Source organism: Falco naumanni, chromosome Z (assembly GCF_017639655.2).
Source record: "Falco naumanni isolate bFalNau1 chromosome Z, bFalNau1.pat, whole genome shotgun sequence".
Lineage (NCBI taxonomy): Eukaryota > Metazoa > Chordata > Aves > Falconiformes > Falconidae > Falco > Falco naumanni.
The window spans coordinates 75228429-75248933 of NC_054080.1; the positions used below are offsets into that span (position 1 = coordinate 75228429).

The 20505-nt window shown below is 42.2% G+C and overlaps 1 protein-coding gene across 16 annotated transcripts in view; it reads right to left on the reverse strand.

The window, feature by feature from the left end:
• UNC13B (unc-13 homolog B) overlaps nt 1–20505 on the reverse strand; it is a 214756-nt gene that overhangs the window by 54552 nt on the left and 139699 nt on the right. For all 16 annotated transcript variants that reach the window (XM_040579848.1, XM_040579847.1, XM_040579852.1 and 13 more), the window contains 7 exons: nt 17475–17702; nt 17038–17179; nt 7490–7659; nt 6535–6650; nt 4521–4684; nt 1763–1913; nt 775–843 (listed from right to left, as the gene is read on the reverse strand). In XM_040579848.1, the coding sequence (XP_040435782.1) occupies nt 775–843; nt 1763–1913; nt 4521–4684; nt 6535–6650; nt 7490–7659; nt 17038–17179; nt 17475–17702 (1040 nt within the window). The remainder of the gene's footprint in view (nt 1–774; nt 844–1762; nt 1914–4520; nt 4685–6534; nt 6651–7489; nt 7660–17037; nt 17180–17474; nt 17703–20505) is intronic.

The following is a 20505-nucleotide window of genomic DNA, read 5'->3' on the forward strand; positions in this document are numbered from 1 at the left end:
ATCATGTTTCTCTCCCCTATATGTTTTACTGTGGTTCAGACAAATGCACTAATCAGAAGAGGATCTACTTTTTAAGTAAATAAATAAAAACAAAGCTCACGTTTTGCCACCATTTTTAAATTTTTCAATTAATTATTCACTAATTAAAATAATACAGCAAGGAATTAAAAGAAAAGCCAAATCACATAAGACTAGGTCGACTCTGGAGTAGCAAAGAAAGAAACCACAGGGTTTAAGAAGCTTAATGAACTGATGCCAACATTTGAAACTCATCTCTTTCCCATATGCTGAAGTGGGGGGGGATCTCAACCTGACAGCACATCTTGTAGATCCAGAGTCAAGGACAGTGATTCAAGTTTGCCAAACCTAAAGTAAGTGACAATATGGCTGCAGGTCCTCTAAAACATTTCTGTCTTACTAGGGGAGAACAAGTATCTATTTCCCTTTGTAGATGACACCTGAAATAGCTGATAAGAATAATTCTAACTAATCCAGTCCAACTCATTTTTCTGGGAAAGCATCAGGGATGAGCATAGTTCACAATCCTTAAACTATTTCAGAGGTACTGAAGAATTTATAATGGAAGAAAAAAACCACGGTTTAAGTTCTATCCACGAGGAAAAAAAACCGGTGTGTTCGAGCAACAAGCTTGTCATGACAATTCCGTAAGACATGAAGTACCCAAAAGGTGAGAAACGTAAAGAGAAAACCAACAGGTGTGTTTCCCCTCTGCCCACCAGTGTGGCTGAAAGGATTCTGTTTATTCCCTCTCACCCTGTACATTGAGAGATCAATCCGAAGTGAATTATGAAGCTGGTCCAGAAGCTTCACAAATCGTTCTTTCTGTTGAACAGAAAACACCAAGAAACGTTACCTAGCATCACTGGTTCAATCAATGTTCAGAGTAAGCAGCAGGATATCAGGGAATTAGTGTCAGATCTCAGGAGAGCAGGAGGAAGCACTATGTATGCATGATATTGCACAAACACTATTTTCCTTCAATTCTTGGACTTACTCTTACACTGTAATTATTTCTGAAGTCTGTGTAACATTAGAATTGTCAGAAAAACACTCCATTATCACTCTGAAGTAGAGGCAGAACAAAACCCCCTGATTTCTAGCTTGCAATTTGCACCAAACTTATATTTACGAGAAAATATTGAGAGACGAATAATGAAACAGGTAGAAAAGGGTCTAATTCAGAGCAATGCAACAGCTCTAAGATCTTATCTGCTAGTTCTATCTTCTCAAGGCCAAGCCTCTCCAATGGATTTGGATTGGGCACTGCGAACACCTCCCCATTCAAACTATAAATTCTTAGTCTGACAGGAAGCAAGAGCTTTTCCAAAAACATTTTAACCATTAGGGGAATAGACTTTTGGTTTTGTTTTTTTTCTTAAAGCAGTTGCTGTTTTTAAAAACAAAGTAAGTTCTGAAACGATCAGATCACACAGTCTATTTTATCAACAGCATCACCACACAGAGTTTAATATTATGGGCTCATTCCATACCATCTGTGCTCCAGTGTAATTTGAACACGAAGAATAAACATCACAATGCGTTATACTGATTAATATCTAAAATGTGTGATGATGATGACAATAAACCCATGCTTTTTGTCTAGTCTAGAAGAGCTCCGCAGCTTCCAACGCCTCACAGATTTAATGTTCCTTAAAAAGAACAAGTTATTTATTGACAGGCAGATGCACTGTAGGCAAATTACAGAAGTCCAATTGTAACATCACCAAGCACGCGAACATACCCCGAAATTGGAGGCTGCAAAGCGGTCCGAAGCAGACACATTTGTGGAGGCAGTTGTGTGTGCATAATAAGCATTGATATTGGCAAGTAAGGTGCTCATCACAGCTGGCACGCCTGGGCACATGTATTTAGAAGAAAGACATGCAAAATGCCTGCAAAAGGACAGTTCTGTAAGTCATTCTGGTGTCTTTTGTGTAGCAGAACTTGACTCTATACTGTTAATAGCCCCCTTATTCTGGCTGGCACCATGAACAGATAAAAGTTCTGTTTTCTCCCCTTCTGTAAATCTCCAGCATCTCAGAGCTTTTTCAGAAAGATGCCACCTAGGCAACAGACATGCTCAAAACAGTAGAAATCCCTTCAGTACAGCCCTTTCCAAATCACAGAACAGCATCTCAGCTATTTGATGCCAACAGCTTGTGACTTAGGTGATACCCTGCGTCCTGATGTCAATTCCTAGAACAGCCTGACACAAGGAAATCTACACAATTTGCTGCCACTTGAGGCAGCCACAGGTTCTGAGGTAACGTGAGCCAGCAGCAACTGGAAAGCATTCAAGCACAGTGAGACCACACACTAGTATTTCTGTGCTGCACTGATATGTGATTCCTTAGGGCTAACCCTTCCAGCCTGCAGGAAGCACGCACACTCATTTGCATTTTCTCATTTAACTATTCTCATTAAAATGCAAGGAACCCTCCTGCAGGAAATCTCAAAATGATGCCAGAAGCATCTGGGCTTGTGAAAAGATTAAAAAATCAAAGAAAATTTGTCGGAGGGGGGGAATCAGAGCTTAAGAGGTCTGATCTTATGGGACATGGCAAGTAAAGTTCATTCCAGACAAGAGAGTTGGGCCATTTTTGAGCAGTACTTTTGAAGCAGGAATCCTCACTGAGCTCCTGAACTGTATCTGGGAATTATTTTCTAAATGCAGCTTTCTCCCTCAGGAACTCATAGAATCACAGAATGGTTTGGGTTGGAAGGGACGTTTAAAGGTCATCTAGCCCACCCCCCCTGCAATGACCAGGGACATCTTCAACTAGATCAGGTTGCTCAGAGCCTTGTACAACCTGACCTTGAATGGTTCCAGGGATGGGGCATCTACCACCTCTCTGGGCAACCTGTTCAGTATTCCATGAGCCTCATGGTAAAAACTTTCTTCCTTACATCCAGTCTAATCTACCCTCTATCAGTTTAAAATCATTACCCCTTGTCTTCTTGCTAAGAAGTCTGTCCCCATCTTTCTTCTAAGCCCTCTCTAAGTAATGAAAGGCTGCAATAAAGTCTACTTGGAGTCTTCTCCAGGCTGAAGAAGCCCAACTCTTGCAGCCTTTCCTCATAGGAGAGGTGATCCATCCCTCTGAGATGTTCCATCTCTCTGACTTATCACAGTGCTAATTAACCTACAAATGATTATAACCAACAAAGCTCCAACGAGAATTTCACAGGAATTCAGAAGTCAGTGTTTCAGACAAACACGACACGCATGCCTGAACGCTAGCTTGTTTGGTACACGGTACCTATGCACCAATTGGTTATTTAGGAACTTGATAAATAAAGACAGATACGTCAAACAGCTTTGTTTAGCTTGAAGAAGAGAAAGCGTGGGGAGTGGGGATCTAATCAATGTCTTGAACTACTTAGCAGAGAGGAGAGGGTTAGTGAGAAGACAGAGCCAGCCAAAAATCCTTTTAGAGGGAAGACTGAAGGATAAGCAGTGATATGCAGGAGTTACAGCACAGGAAATTCAAAGTAGGATTTTCAAATTTGCATTTCAACCAGGAATTTCTTCCCCAGAGTAATACAGCCTGAGGACAGAAGCTCAGAGCGGTGGTAGATCTCCATCCTTGGAAATTTTCAACAAACTGGAAGAGGCTCTGAGCAGTCCAGTCCAGCTTCCAAGTCAGCCTTACTATAAGCAGGGACTAGACCTCTGGAGGCACCTTCCAATTCTTTTCCACTTCAGCTTAAATCAATAGACAGAAAAGGTCCCTGCAAGGTGACATATGTACCAATCATAACACATGCAAGCACCCAGATCCCAAAATGCTCAGCTTCTAATGTGCAGAAGTTCACTTTTGTCTGCTGTATTTAATACCACATTCGAAATAAGAAATGAGCTAAGCATAGCACTACTAGTCTTTAAGAGGAAGAATGGCTAATCCCTAATCCAGGTGAAAGTATCATGACAAGAAAAACTCTCTTTGAAGATCAAGAACTGCATTAGCCTAGCTCCAAAGAGGACAAATCAGTGGCTCAGTTACTCAAACTTCCTATAAATGCCTTCAGCAGCACCTGGGAAATGAGTACTTCAAAGGTCTATATCAATTGCCACAGCAGACGTGTAGGACAAACACTGGTCACAAAACCTCATCCCTTCTCACGTTACCAGAAACCTTCAGTGGCATCCTTGGGCAGCATCTTTGTAAAACAAGAGTGCACAATTATCAAAAGTAAAATATGGTCATTTACACTACTGAAGTTGGTGTAATTCCTTAGAATTAGTTTTAAAGGTAGTCACAGAAACTATTCAGATAGATGCTTAATTCCAGCACTGTGTCAGACATTAACTTCTAGACTTTGAGGAAACCAGTGATTCAGAGATAGGCAGTCTCTTCCTGCTCACAATAAGACCTATAAGGAGCAGCCATCACTGCCAAGCCTTCCATTATCAACACTTTTAATCTTCTAAATATTACAGCCACATCAATTAGTTACACCGCCTAAATGCACGAAAGACCACACGAAATGCATCTTACGTCATGGCCTGGTATATTGATTCAATGCCGTAACGCATCGCAAATTCATCCACGATCTCTTGAGCCGTCTCATCAAAATACACCTTCCAGGCATCATCTCCTTTGGCATCAGGGATCTTCACCACCCCATTCCCTTGCACATCTGTGAGATGGTGAAAGAGGTTCTGAAATACAAAACAGGAATGAAATCATATGTGAGGCTGCTGAAACCTCCAAGTGAGTTTCATGAAGAACTTGGAACTGAGAAGGCAGCACAATCACAAACTTCTTTGCTCTCCTCCCTTTTTCTTTCCCTCTACCCACTATGTATTTTTCTTCTTTTAGCTTTTCTTCTTGAGTGCTCCTAGCTGAATTTTTTGCATGCATACCTACAACTTCACTCAGCAGACATTGTGAATGATGCAGAGGAGTGTTTCAATGCAGTGAAGCCACAAACTAATTAGATTCCTGAAACTTACACCTTTCTGTCCTCAGAATGAAATGCCTTAAGATGGACAAGCTATTTAAACTAGCTGATGTAACAGCTCTGTATCAGCTTTTTAATTATTGTTATTATACAGCAGAATGGTCCAAACAGGTACTATATTTTTTCCTGAAAAGGACATCCTTAAGATCACTCCTAATAACTAGACACTCACGTTATTATCCAACATAACCTTTCACTTTATCTAACACTGCAAAAGCTTTCAGCTATCATTACTGTGCAGAAATTGCATATTCAGTTCAGTAGATTTCTCACTAACCCTCAAATTCATGTCACGTACAGATTCATCAGCCTTTCAGACAGCTGGCTCCCTGTAGTGAAGGATGCAAAAGTCTAATGATCTCATTAGGACCTAGAGGACTCTACTTTACACTACTACTTTTCCTGATCAAATTATTCCAGTTGTAAATCATCTTCTTTTTATTATACATAAATGAAAGAAGGTGATACTTTAAAAAGAGATATATTTGCAAAAAAAAGAAGACAGTGAGTGATCATGCATTTCAGAAGGGAAAAACCAAACAGCTTACTATAAAAAATGGTAAATATGTACTGATGGACACAACACAGCCTACTAAAAGAAGCCTTCTGGTGTTTTTCTGAGCTTCGTATCTGTCTGTTCCCTGGTAAGGCCAGAAGACACAGCAGGGCTCATCTAAGCCCAGCATCTGGATAAATATGCTGTGCCTGTAAGTTAACATTCCTGATACATCTGCCCTTGTTTTATAATCTGACTTTGCTTAAACAGGCTGGACTTCATGATATTTTCATACGTCAGATGAAAGGGGCTTTGCCTATTTTTCCTTATTCAGGCACTGAAGAGACTGACCCTGCCACCTGCTTTGTCTCTGATAGACAGACTAGGCACCATGCATTCTCCGAGTGAGGGTTTTCCCTTTAGTCCTTCTCACAAGTCATCTTTGGATTTCTCCCAACTTCTGCAGCACTGCCTGCCCAGCTCAGTCCATCCTGGGGCAGGTCAGTACCCAGTAACTGCAGCTTATCTTCTCTTCCCCCACAGTTGTTCATAACTACACACCAGTGCAGCAGCACAAAAGAATTTATACTGCCAATATCTGCATCACTCAACAACCAGAGTCAAAGAGCCCCCCAGTTCAGTATTTACTCACAAAGCATTTTAGTATGCCTTCTCCAAAGAGAGACAGAGGTACAGTACATGCTGAAAACATCACTCAAGGAAATTTGGAGGTTTTTCCACATTGAACTCACAGGGGGCTCTTAAGCTGGACCAGTGCCTGATCTCTGCCTGGCAGCAGCACAGCTGTGGCAGTGGGACAGATTGAGCCAGCCAGCCCCCAACGTGAGGGACTGGCTCCCTGACTTTTTTTTAGGTTTGCCTCCCTGACAAACGCAGGTCTGATGATTCAGCATGTTCCCAGGCCCACACAGCAAGGAAAAGGAAGCTCATCTAGGGCACGGAGGAACATTTCAAGGAAAGAAAAATCAGAAAATCGTTTCTTCAACAGACAGAAGGAACATGGTGATGACTGAGCTGAACCAGCTTCTTACCTCATGAAGGCAAGTGTACTGAATATGATACGGGGCCACCTTCTCCTCCCCTTTGATCTCCACGCTGATTTGCAGGCGAATAGCCCCGGACACTGCAGACTTATCTGTTCGCTTCTCTAGAAAGAAAGATCATTAGCAATTAGACACATTGTTCATGGTCAGAGCAAAACTGGGGTGACAACACTGGAAAAGGAACTGCTGGAAGCTCAGGCTGAGCCTGTGATCAGAGTCACCATGGAGAAAACTTTCTAATACACCCTCACTATGACACATCTAGCCAGAACAAAGTATGTTTCTAGACGTAAAACAGTCTTTCTGACAGCAAATGTGCTACAGGATCTCAGATTCAGTCAGCTGAACTGGAACCACCAAGGACAGAGCCTTACCCCTAGGAACAGGGCTGACTGACGTGGAATTTGTTCATGACTTCACCATATTCCTGAGCTTCTAGGACTTACTGGTTTTCCCTGTCAAGAAGATTTTGGACCTCCTAGGATTATTACTATGCCTGTCAATTCAGCACCATCTGGTTACTTCCCAGTACCTTCCACAACGTTCTATTTTGGTCACTGGGAAAGGTCTCAACAACTTCCCAGCCCAGTGCAGTGTACTTGCAAGTCTTACAGACTAGTGAAATGCTTGTGTTTGCATAAAAAAGGGCACAGAACAGGAAATGTGTCCACCAGCACAGGTGGAATCCAGCCGTGCTCCAAGCATTTTACCCTTTGTACTTTTCAATGCCTGACAGGGAAAGCGTTCTGACATGTTAGACTCCTCTTCATTTTAACTGAGATCAAAGCCGTGTAGCTGCTCTACAGCACCATCATACACCCCTTGATATCATGTGAGCCTTTTTTTTTTTTCCTTTCTTGCAAACTGTCTGTATGCACCCAAGCACTCTCAAACATTCCCAAACTAACATGTGACTTGTTTTCAACTCCAAAGCCCGGCTCACCAAGGTTGTACCACACATCCATTTCTCCACTCAGAGTACGGACTTCAATGATTGTCTGCCCCAGGAAATCATCTGACTCGCGTTTCAGTCTCTGCTTGACACGAGACTTGATGTCATCATCTTCATCCCACACTCGCACCTTGATCCGGTCAGAAGAATTATGGCACTCACTGCAAACAAGACAAACACAATGTGGAAGAGCACGTAATGCAGCCAACTTTTATATGCTACATGCTTCACATTCCTCTTGACCCACTTGTCCAACAGTAGAGGAATGCATAAACAAAATCTAAATAAACAGGCATTGTTTACAAGTGAAGCGTCTGATAGGAACTACACAACAACATTTTGGTGCAGGCTCCTGTGACACGGTAGGTACTGAACTTCAGATGTATGCGGAAGGAGTGCCCTGTCCTGACTGCAGCCACCGACTTCAGGCTTGCTAAGTGGCTGTGACTCTTCTACTCATGCTCACTCTCAGCAGCAGCTCCCTGAACCTGGGAATTCTCTTCACTGTTACTGCTTTTGCTGTGAAGCCCACAAAAGCCTGGTAATAGCTAGGCGGGTAACCTCAGCGCATGCATCCCAAAAACGCTGATAAGCATCTCATTAGTTTCTGATAGCTCTCCCCATCAAGGATCTTCTGTAGGCTTTAAAGGTTACGTTAAAGGCTTGTGTTTATGCAAGTGCGGTATTTAGGATAGTATGATCAAGGTCTAAGACAAACATCCTTCATGCCATTTTCTAATAGAAGAGAAATAGCTCAGGCAGAGGTAGCTCTCTTACTCTGAGATAGTTACAGAGCAGTAGTGTATTAACATCTAATACATTACAGACAGACGATATAGACATCGCCTGTGTTTGGGAGGAAGGGGTGGGATACAGTAGTTACAAAGTTGGTGTTTGTTTATTTATTAGCATTGATTCTGCCTATTATTCACAGCTCAGTCTGATACTTTGTGCTCTGGGCAGATCAGTAAAGACATTTTCATTAAAAAAAGCAATTTATTGTTTGCTGAATTGGCACCCTCTAGCTTAATGCACAGGCAAAATTTGCTGCCTCCCCCTCTTTTTAGGTGCTCAGATACCTTCTGTAGATCCAAATAGGCTCCTGGATGTCAGAAGTGGGTAGAAGCAGCTTATAAGAGCTCTGCTCATTTGCAGGGCATGCAATACAATAAAGCAATCTGAATGCTCATATGAGACCATGACAAGGGTGATTACTCACCATAACCACTACAAACGTCTGCCCTCAAGGAAATAAAACCTATGAAAACAGGCAAAGTCTGCTCAAGGCCTGTTTTCCAGCCTTTTTAACATTAACATGCTGCATCTGTTGCTAAGTAACAGAGAGAAGGAAGAAATGGGTCACAAGTGATCTGCTAAGCCTGGTCAATAAGATGTGGCAGTGACTGGTATTAGCAAGCTCTCTTCCAAGAAATCATTTGGGCTGCTATTGCCACCATTGTCATTCAGGACCGCTTAACAGATGTCCTTGCAGCTCCTACTGATTTTTCCAGTACAGAGGAATAGGTGGCAATTATACAGGGAAAGCTAGAGGTGATTCCATGCAGTTCTGATCAGGAGCAGAAAGCATTGCTGCTCCCTGCTTTTGCTGTGCAATCAAAGCTGTATTTAGACTCCAGGCATAAGAAGGTTCAGTGTTTCTCTCCTGCCTTTATTTGCCCCTTCCTCCTCCTCTACTTCAAGGATGTCTTCCTTTAACAAAACCGTGCAGCAAGCATTCACAAGCAGGGAATGCTTGGACTGCTGCTCTCTGTAGCTCTCAAATTTGTCTCAGTACATTGCCATATCTACCAGCAACACAGCATAAGCATGTAAAAGTCCTCTGCTCCTGACATGGTGCACTAACATATAGCCTGGCAGTACCATAGAGGCTTAGTGTTCCGAAGTGCATGGGCACTAAAAACACAGACTGGCACACAGTGCCATTTACAAAGCACTAGCAAGTTAGCTCCCGACTTCTTCAGACTTCTGGCACACCATGACTTTTTTTTTTTTTTTTTTTTTTTTTTTTTTTTTTTTTTTTTGTTAGGAGTCCTTTGATCTTGTTTCTTTGCTACCAATGGTCAGAAACTTGCTCTTTCCTTTAGGAAAATATTCACTGTTCAGACCTACAGCTACCTTAAGTGGGCCCACATGCATCACTCCATGCTCCTGGATATCATCCTTCACTAGGCTACTGCAACCTAACTCACTACTAAGTGCCTCAGGAAACTTTCCAGTAGCATTTACTGAGCTATTGAAGCTTCTATTTCATCACACATTTTTTGCCTGTTTTTAAGAGACCGCTCCACCCGTATTCCTTAAACTGCTCCCATGCCACAGAGTAAGCCTTACCACTTGCTCACAGCAAAACATCACCATCTAGGTCTGTAGAAATCACAGCTCTTGCTTTCAGTGAAGCAAGACAGTTGTGTCAAACACCAGTTCACCTTACAGGGAGCACCCCAAAACAGAACATTGAATAGTGGGGGTCTTGGGCTTGTTGACTAATAACAAGCTTTCTAACTAATGAGAAATTATATTATGCATCACAACTGCTAACATCACAACAGGCTAACAAGCTCTGCTGCTAGAAACTTTCCCCTTCGTTAACACAGGAGCTGCCCCACTTCTTCCTACTTTTTTGTGAAGCTTGATTTCACTGTGTGCACATGTACGTCCGTCCAGCCTCCCACAGCTGAGCTCCCACAGCTTTCCCAAGAGGATACAGAGAGAAGAAACACTCTGTGACCCCATTGCAAGGAAGAAACTGCCAAAAGCTTTCAGGCCCATTCCAGAGTGCAAGAGACAGGAAACTAGGTTCCCTTTGTACATGGCTCAGAAATTGTCTCTTTCTTTCATGTGCATATTGTCCTGACATTTACAGTAGCGCTATTTTTAAAGAACTTACTTTTACAATTCAAGGTACCAAGTAAAGTAAAATTTTCAAGAAAAAGCACACCAAAACTTTAAGAAAAATTAAAATCAAATAAATAGTGAATTTTTTCCCATGAGGTTTTTCTGCCTGAAGCCAGTGGTGGCAGAAGCACTGCAAGCAGCTGAGTCTGGATCTGCTGACTTGCCTTCTGTCCCACTCTCTACCTCCGTCTCTTCTGCCACGTTCCCCTCTGGCCTTACCCAACCCCGAACCAGCAGTTCCCCACACACATCCCCTGCACTGTCAATACTCCAGTCTCTTCCCATGCCCAGCTAGCAACTGGGCTGAGGGGAAGCACGCAAGCACACGAAGCTGTAGTTAATTCTGGTCTGCACACACAGTGGCTTGCCCACACACACGCTAATTGGTATACTGGTGGCTAAACAGAACAGACAACTGCTGAATTTACACTACAGTGCCTCCCACAATGAAGTTAGTGATTTGTATCCTTCTAATCTAGCTCCAACTTTCACCAAAAAAATTGTAGAAAGTAATTCTTAGTCCCAAGCCTCTGTCCATCTGTAAAGGTTGGCCCAAATTGGCTCAGATGATGTCAGGCATCTGGGATGGACTATTGCGTGTGCCTTGTCATTTCCAAGAAGTGAAGAGAAAGAAAAAGAAGGGTCTAAGAATGACCAGGACACCACTTTTGGTCAAATGATTCATATTTTGAACCAAGAAGCCCAATGACATGTGTGCTGTATTTGCTAATCATTTGCTGCTTGTGCTAACAACATTTTCAGGACTTGAACTTCCACAGGAACGCTAAAGCCACAGTCATAAGCCTTGTTAAATTGTGGCAACACTGACAGTTTGCAAAAGTTCTGCCGTAAGAGATACGAAGGTATACATACAAACCATGTGCCTAGCAGTTCACAGAATTATCTTTACCCACAGTAAAGATTGTAAGTTTAAAGCACAGAGAGTGCTAAATTGAAAACCTATAACCTTCTGACACCATTAGCTCACACTGGTGAACCGACACTTAAGAAGACAGAGTCTGGTAAATAACCATTAGGGTGAAGGTCCATTTGTATCACATCCACATGAACTTTTCTTTCTAATCAATTTCTCATCTCAAGAAAGGTGTTATCAGCATGTTAACCCTGCAGGACTCACCAAGCCCTCAGTTTCATTCCACTAATGCTGCAGTGAGACCCAGACTGTACATCCCTAAAACGCACTGTGCAGACTGGAGAGGTGCAATGCCAACATGACCTTACTGCTCCATAAAGATGCTTCCTTAAATTATGTTGTTTTCTTATATTTTCTGCCTGAAGAATAGGAGAGCCCAGAGGCCTCAAATGCAGCCAGGACTCCACTGTGCTTGGCAGCTTCCAGAGCATAAGACAGCCCCTGCCTTGCAGAGCTGCCAGGCTGATAAAGACAAACAAGCAACAAATAGATGTAGCAAGAAGAAACAATGGAAGTGAGGGAACAGAGGAAGCATCAATATTTTGCAGATTTAAAAGTAGGTCAGTTCAATCCCAGAACCAAGTAGCTTGTTGTGTTTTGTTATTTAAAAAATATGGTTCAAGGAGTCTAGTGAGCATCTATATGGCCATATTCTGTGAGCAGTTTGCCTTCTGCACCATGGTAGATGCAGCTGTTAGGAAGGGCCAGAACAGGGGACATTTCATGCAATGGTAGAGAAAGACCAGCAGACGGACAGACAGAGCAGCGCTGCTTTCAGAAATAATGAGTAAGAGTGCAGGAGGTGGGAAAATGCACAGGAGAGAACAGATCAGCAAGACTTTAGGACCTGTGACCATTTCAGGAGGTTCTGAGCTTCTGAGGAGCAAAGCTTTGAAACAAAGCAAAGTGATTTCTGGAAAATGAGAAAGGAAGCAGTAGTAGCAATCAGTATGAGGAAGTCCAGCAAAGAGTTCTAACAACACACACAGAAGGAACAGAAAAATAGTTGTCTGTGGGAAATGGTTTGGCTGAAAAAGCAGGAAGACTTGGATGCGGTTCAAAGGAAGCATCTTGACATGGCAGGGTCCAGCTGTCAGCTCTGCTGTGGCCAACCTCAATGGGAATGGAAGGCAGAAAACTTCTCAGGAAATGTTAATTTTTAAACAATGCCAAGTATCCTATATCAGGGAGAAAAAAGGACAGTGGATAAAACACCAAAGGCAAAATCGGAGTGGTAAGAGAACAAAGACAAAATCCTTAGTAGCTTAGAAGTTAAGCACAACAGCACAATGATATGCCCTGAGATCCAGCTGTTGCTGTCTAAGAACAAAGTGAGTTTTCTGTTCTTACTAGCATGAAGCTCTTTTCTTGGGGAAACAAGTACAATCATTTTGCTGTTACCCAATGCTGTAACACTGACTGACAAATTAATGGTGCAGCTCTCCTAACTACAAAGAGCAGATAAAGTGACTCCGAGCATTACACCCTTAACTACATTAACTCAGCTTCCCAACAGGTGCTTGCCACAAGGCATCAGCTCGGCCTGCATTCACATTTAAGTTTCACATTATTAACTGAGAAGGGAAACAAGCAGGATTTTATCAGAGTTCCAGTTTCAGTATCTGTGGTACCTGGAGAACAAAGAATACAAGACAAACTGAATGGTACCTGCCATGCAGTGAAGGGAGGCTGAAGGTACAGAGTTACAGCGACATTTATAAACACAGTGATCTCAGAAGGGGAAGTCTAAAATACAGCTCTGGAACAGTCACATGTAACCACACAGGTAACTGAAAGATGCTGAGCTTGATAACAGGCTCAGCAGCTGAAAGGAAAATCGCAGAACCAAATAGAAGCTTTTGGGTGACAGCTCAGTGGTTAGCTGTACGATAGCACCATCCCTAAAGGATTAACAGGAATGTGTATCATGTGGGGCTCTGCATATCCTAGTAAAATATTGATTATCTGCTGGCAGGAGGCACTGCGTTTATTTTAACTCAGTCTTCTGCAGTGATAATGTGTCTTGCAAACTGTTCATTGACAATGTAATCTGTTCCAGACAATGATTTCAAACTCACCATTGAAAGCTTCAGACACAGCGGTACTCAGACCATACAACTTCAAGGGGATATTACTATATTACTGTAGAATGAACAAGTCATTTGGGGTCTAAACCAAGAAAAACAGCAACGTCCTGTTTGAATGCAGTAACTTCTAGTGCTCACAGTCATTAAAGACTGGGGCACTCCCTGAATAAAAGGTACGGACTAGCAGCCTCCAAACAAGCCCAGAGCCCTCCCTCTTAAAAGGATATTCTGCCCTGTGGTCAAGTTTATTCTGCTAAACACTGTCTGCTATTGTAACCCATTCAAATGGATGCTCATCTTCAGCCTTTACAAAGGAAGATATTAGGAAGCCTGTATTTTCCACTGACAGTCTAAACTATGTCTAAATGAGGAATTAATGCCTTGCTCCAGCTGCACTGAGTAGTGCAAAAAATATCTTCCCTCTAATATTACTGGGCTGTTTCCTAAGGAAATGAGAGTTATGCAGACTTGTTATGAAAGCTTCTACGTTCCAAGTTTTGTGAAAAAATTACAGCTAGATGGAGAAAAGAAACCCACAGCAGCTGCCATCCCTGGAAAGCCTGCAGCCACCTGGCTCCCATGTACCAACTGATCCAGACAACTCAGAACCAACTGCAGGCAGAACATGTGCTGCCTTCTGTCCAGCCAGAGTTAAGGGCAAGGGAAGATTGCCTAGGGCACTGACGAGAAACTTACACGGCAAATGAGAGAGGCTACCTACAAGCCTGCTCATCATAACTACAGGAAAGGGACAGGAGATTATTGCAGAAGGGGAATGGGATGTAAAACCAAGGGAAGCAGGGTTTCCTCAATACCTGCTCACAGAACCACATTTCTGTATTGCAGCGATGCCTGGAGTCCTCCATCAAGCTTCAACCTGCCAAGCATCACACACGCAGAGCCTCTGCATCAAGCCTGCAAAACTTTGAACTGAGCAGACAGGTATTTTCATAGGTCTCCAAACTCCTATGAAAGACACAAAAACCTCTCTACAACAACACACTTCCTAAAGCTAAAGATGTAAATATACAAGCAGACAATTTCTGGAAAGAAACAGGACCTGCAAACCACCTGCACAGACAACATGAATATGTTTATTCTGGTCATTAATCTAAGCAGATGCCTACGGTGACACAGGCTAGTAATGACCTAAATAGCACTTATAATGGAAACCCAAAGTGTTTCCAACCTTGCCTTTTCTAAAGTAAGGTTCTAAATCTGGACTTCTGAATTGGGTCAAGCCTACCACAACTTTTTTCTGAAAATATACAGAAAAGGAACTGAGTCATATTTAAAGAGAAGTATTTAAGTTAATATACTTTTCCATCCATCACTGTAAATAAGCGAAGAAAAACTATTTGAAATAGGCTACTGAAGGGTTAAAAATTTTAAAATGTGTTCAATCTGCTTTTCATAAATTTATAGTGAGTCTGTAGAAAGAATTTTAACACTCAGTTGTACATAGCCTGCCTCAGTTCATGCCATGGATTACAGTAACAATGCTATAATTATAATGACTGATGCACACAGATTTCTGGCTCTGTATCCAGCCTTTGGAAAGACACTGGAATTGTGACTGCATAAAAGACACTGGGCATTTAACGAACACCAGCTATAAACAAGTCTGTCCACCAAGCCAAACAGAAAAGGAACAGCAGCTGCTCATATACTGACACACACGTTAGTTACTGACCTGACCTCCCGCTACTCGCGTATCTTGCATCCACTGAAACATTTACGTATTCTGAACACCAAATCTTTCACGTTTACTGCAAGGTAAGCTTTCAATAACTACCAGCACACCTTTCTCTTACTATAACAAATTAACTTCATTCTAAGAAACAAGCATACACCCCCAACCCTTTAAATTTGACAATCTCTTGATTGTCCTGACAATCTTTTCTAAAAAATCTTGGTATGTAATGGGTATTTTTGGCCTGCATATGTTGATTTGAATTGCCATTTTATTATAGGGTAGAAAATCTTAAAAATTTTCAGAGTTGTAAGCTGAAAAAAGATCCATAAATATTAAAAAAAAAAAAAATAAAAAAAAAATTAGCATGTAGAAGACCAGTGCTGCATACACTTCTGAATGACTCACTTCTCATCCAGCATAAGGTGAGTTTTGACATCTACTAATGAAACCACACATTGATTCCAGTACTGAATGCCCTCCTGCCATCGATCTGGTCACTGTTCTCATTTCCTTCATCTCCTCCTGCTATTCCAAGGCAATTAAAACAACCACCTAGACATAGGCAAAACAGAAAGTAGCACCAGTTCTAATGCCCAACAGCATATTATCTGCTGAATCACAGACATGGCGATAAAATCTAAACAGTGGCACCGTTAGAACTGTGACATTTATCACATTGCACTATCTATCTTTAAACACAGCATTTGTTGAGGCTTCTAAAATTAGAAGGGAACACACTGCAAATACCATGGTAACTACTTGGCATGGTAAATCCAGGTCCTGAAGATCTCCCACACAGACTTACTGCTATTGTGACTAGTTATCCAAAATGCACTAAGTATACTTACTACTTACCAAGCAGTAATGTTACCTTGGATTAAACTAAAAATAAAGCCAAGGGTTTACTTGCTCAAAATAGCATGAAGATTTTTCTGACATTAATGAGTAGCTAAAAAATACTTTAAAAACAATTTTGTTTGTACTGTACACTGTAAAGACAAAGCTGGGCTGATATGAGCCCAATTTTAAAACACAAACAAATTTCAGTGTGCTGAAAGAGCTCCTCTCAAGCAGCTTAGGAAAAAACAGGGAAGAAAAAACAAGGAAAGAGAGAGAAGGTGCAAGGGAAGAGCTTACACATTAAAGGGAATGAAGATGTTTAAGGTTGACTGAGATCATCTAGAATCTTCAGAAAACAGCTGCTGGATTTCATGTCTCCATTTTGGTTTACAACATGTTCAATGACAAATTGAGGGTACTATTTACTTACTCAATAAAAGCAGGATGGAATAATACATTCTTCAGCCTTTTGAGAGCAGTTAATATCTAAAGAAATGCGCCTCCAGCATTTACTTTCAATTCAGACACAGATACATTTCTCGTCTTGAAAGCAGATAATCCCTCAAGTCATTGCTACACTGATTTTCCAGAACTGAAAGGGAGACTAGTAGTGTCACAGACAAGTAACTACCTTTAACCTTTGTCGGTCAAACACCAGTAGCAGGTGTCAGCAACAGGTCATGAGAAGTTTGCTTAGTCTTTTATACCAACTTCTTTTATGTTACAAAGAATTGTGAAAGTATGTCTACTAGCCAGGAACAAAAGCCTCTGAGTTAAAAAATTTTCCTTTCTCTTCAGCTTTCTCTAGAAACGTCAGTATAAGTGTTCGCAGAGCAGACAATTTATATATACACAAGACAGATGAGATGAACAGGTATGCACCACATAGACTGTTAAAGACATCAGACCTCCAGACACGCACACACAATGCTGAGCAGAAATAAACCCATCAGACATTCACTACAGGGGATGTGGGAATGCATACCGACAGAGGAGACACAGCTGTCAAAGCACAGATCATACCAACAGGCAAAATGGGGCTGAGAGTCCTTGTAAGAGCACTTACAAGTAAAACTTCTCTTCCCACACAGGGTTCAAATTCCCAAAAATCGTTTTTGTCCTCTTCTTTGTTTTACCCACTTGAACGGTTACATACGGATCGCTGGACCCAGTCTTGTCTTTGGCCTGCAGACCCTGAGCACACACCACTGGAAGGAAAAGAGAAGGGTTACCACCACCATGCAGTAAGACAACATACCCGCACACCACGTGAAGTAGCAGCTCAGAATGGCCAGACAAACAAGAATATGACTCATGAGAGCTTTCCTGATGGTGCATTACAGTGCCTGGGCTCAGAGCATCTCCATCTGCTACCTGTACACTGAGCAGAAAGAAACCTGGGTCAGAGAAGCCCTTCTCTCCACTCTCTCCATCTTCACACCAACTCTGTCTTACTTCAGGCTCCCCAGAAAAGCCAAAAGAACCCATGCCTCCCTCACTCACCCGTGATCGTGATCTTTGCTGACCATTTTGAGGTGCCATCAAGCACACTCTGCTTCACCGTCTTCATCTGCTGAGCGTGTGTCAATTTGCTCTCACAGAACACATCTCTGATCAAGTCAAAGATCTCCGGCTTGTTCCGCTCCCGGATTTTCATGCGATCTTTCATTGCCATGATGAAATTCTGGGTCCTGTCTTCAGCTCCATGCTTTGAGCTCTTCTCTGCTGCTCCTGTGCACCAGAAAGCACACAATGCTCATCAGAAACAGAAAAATGCTAAGTCATGTTTCTCTGAACCTGGACAGCAGAATCAAAGCCATGAGCTACCCTCCACATGGTGGCTCTTGCTATTGACTTACAGTCAGACACCCCACTTTTCAACATAGACACAAGAGAATCTGGACCACTCAGACTGGCAGGAGATAATGGGACGGGAGAGCCCAGGTTCCTCTATAACCTGGGACCAGGTTGCTCTCCTGATAACAGGCCTGAGTTTAATACCCTTGCAGCTGAGGAAGACCTAGAAATGAGGTTCTTGCTTCAACAGCAGACATCGTCATGCCCCCTTCTCTTATCACCTTGCTTTGAGTAAATAAATCCCTGCTTGGGCAAGTGCTAAGAAAAGGACATAGGACCTCTGTTACAAACAGTATCTATGAACTTGTCTCAAAGCTGCACCTAAGCACCATGGAAGAGCAGAAGTTCAGATGGACCAGCACGGTCAGCATTTCCTACCAACGTGTGCCACACAACTCCCCATGCAGCACAGCATCACTGCACCATCTATGTCCCATTCCACCTGCAGCCACCCTGTTTGATCAGGCATCAAGCCGGAGGCATCCGAAGTACCTCTCGGATCCCACTCTATTTTATCAGTTTGTAAGAAGACAAATAATCCTTTCTTAGAATCACACAGGCATCATAACTGTAACAAATATCTCTAAGGTATCAAATTCTGTAGTTAAAAACTTGGGCCATCATAAGCAGGGGGCAGTAGTACAGTATCCAGCAGCTGGGAACACCAGAACCAGGCATAGGGTCTATACCACACAGGCATTCAACTGTGTCTGGAAAAAGAGAGGCCTCTGGTCACTTACGTACCTCTTACAAAATGTAGATGTTCATATAATTTTGAGACAAGAACGCTCCCACAACCAACTGCTCCCTACGCAGTTTTAACAGTCATGCTTGCTGTGAAAATTCAGACACTGACTATTGTGCCAGGTGTGAGGCACGCATTAATGAAAGCAACGACACGAGCTAACAGGGCAGGCAAGCCTGGGTGTGAAATGAAAAGCAGGAACCCAGGATTGCACACGGTATCTCTACATGCAGTCTGCAGCAATTTCGAGTTATGATCTTAGATCAGATGAAGTTAAAGAGTTTACAAAAAAAAAAGTAAAGTCACAGTGTACAAAAAGTCCTGTGTACACATTCAGTCATAGTATTTCTGTTTAGTTTAATATGCTTTTGCTTGTTTTTCTTCTCTGGGATAGTTTAGTTAAAGTAAGCTTTGTCCTAGAAAAATTATCTTCATCCAGGTGTTCACCAAATATTGAATTACCTTAAAAATATGTATTAGAGCAGGTGCAAGTGCGTGCAAAGGAAGCCACCAATCACAAAGATACATAAAATTTTTTTCTTCTGGAAAAAGTGGGCAAACACAGTATCTGGAGCACCTTTAATTTGAGGCATTATGGTTTTGAATGTGAAACAGTTTCAGCAGGTAGTGACCAAATATGAATAAACTTCTATGAGCACACACACATAAAGGACCCCCCCCAGCAGTACAACAAAACAGGTAACCTTGTTAGCAGGCTCAACAGGGTGCCCAGTGACCAACGCTGCCTGAAGACATCCATTTCTAGGGCCTTCAATCTAACACCTTTCACCGTTACTAAATTCACTTCAATAAAGAAACAAAACTCAATTATAACTCCCTCATCCAAACCAAAAAGAATAAAACCACAGTTTGGAACAGACTGTGACTGAAGTTTCAGAAGTTCATTAAAGGACACTGAATACCAAGGCATGCTATTAAAGACCTGGGTATAAAACAAGCCGTAACTTCACATTACCTGATTATTTTTTTCATTTCACTTGCTAGAGGCTTGATGTTCAGTATTTCATTTAGCACAATAAAATGTATCTGCCCCAGAGTTTTCCATTGTTGGCTTAAGATGAAATGAAATCAAAATACTGGAATTAATTATGCAGTCCCTGCTGTCTCTACTCACCGGTGATGAAGAATTAGCACCACCCAAAGTGATGTCTTGTATCAGGCAATCATCCAGCCGTAGACCCAACATTTATTAAAGGAAAATGAAACCGAAATGATACCAGGGGCTACACTTTGAACTTCGGAGAAGAAGTGCTGTTCAGCTTTAACAGAACTAGGTCTTCTAGAGATGGAGGTGGACTCTACGCAGTATATGCAGAGCTACAGAAAACTACTAGGAAATCAGGAAAGGCCAAACAGAACAATTTGCCTTAGAAACCAACCCTCCCCTGCCCTTTCTGACTTTAGAAAATTAAGAACCAAATTCAAACATTAAGAGTTTATGTTGTCCATGAGCACAGTGCTCTATTTCAGAACCATTTTCTAAATAAAATACTAGCCAGGCAGCTTGTAGACATAAATGTTTCATTGTGCATTGCTGAGATGGGACAAGAGTTATAATTCTAGGGTGGCATGGTCTGCATCATTGCCTTAAGGCAAGCACTCCAGGAGCATCAAATGATGCTTAGCAAGCAAACTTGGACAAATGGAGGAATACTAGTTAAAAACACATTTAACATCCTTACCACCTCCAGAGACTTTGCATCGTGCATTTATCCCTCTGCAAGGCCAACAGCTGTCTGGGGCATCTTGGGTTGCAGGACATGTGAGCCATGTCACATAGACCCCTGGAGAGCCCTCTCTTCAGTCACCTCTAAAGCTTAGCTCTGTCTCCTGACTTTCAGAGGAAATCCCCCAGCTCCATCCATGCTGCTCCCCCACTGTGAAACCCTTCCCTGTAAAAGGTCTCGCTGT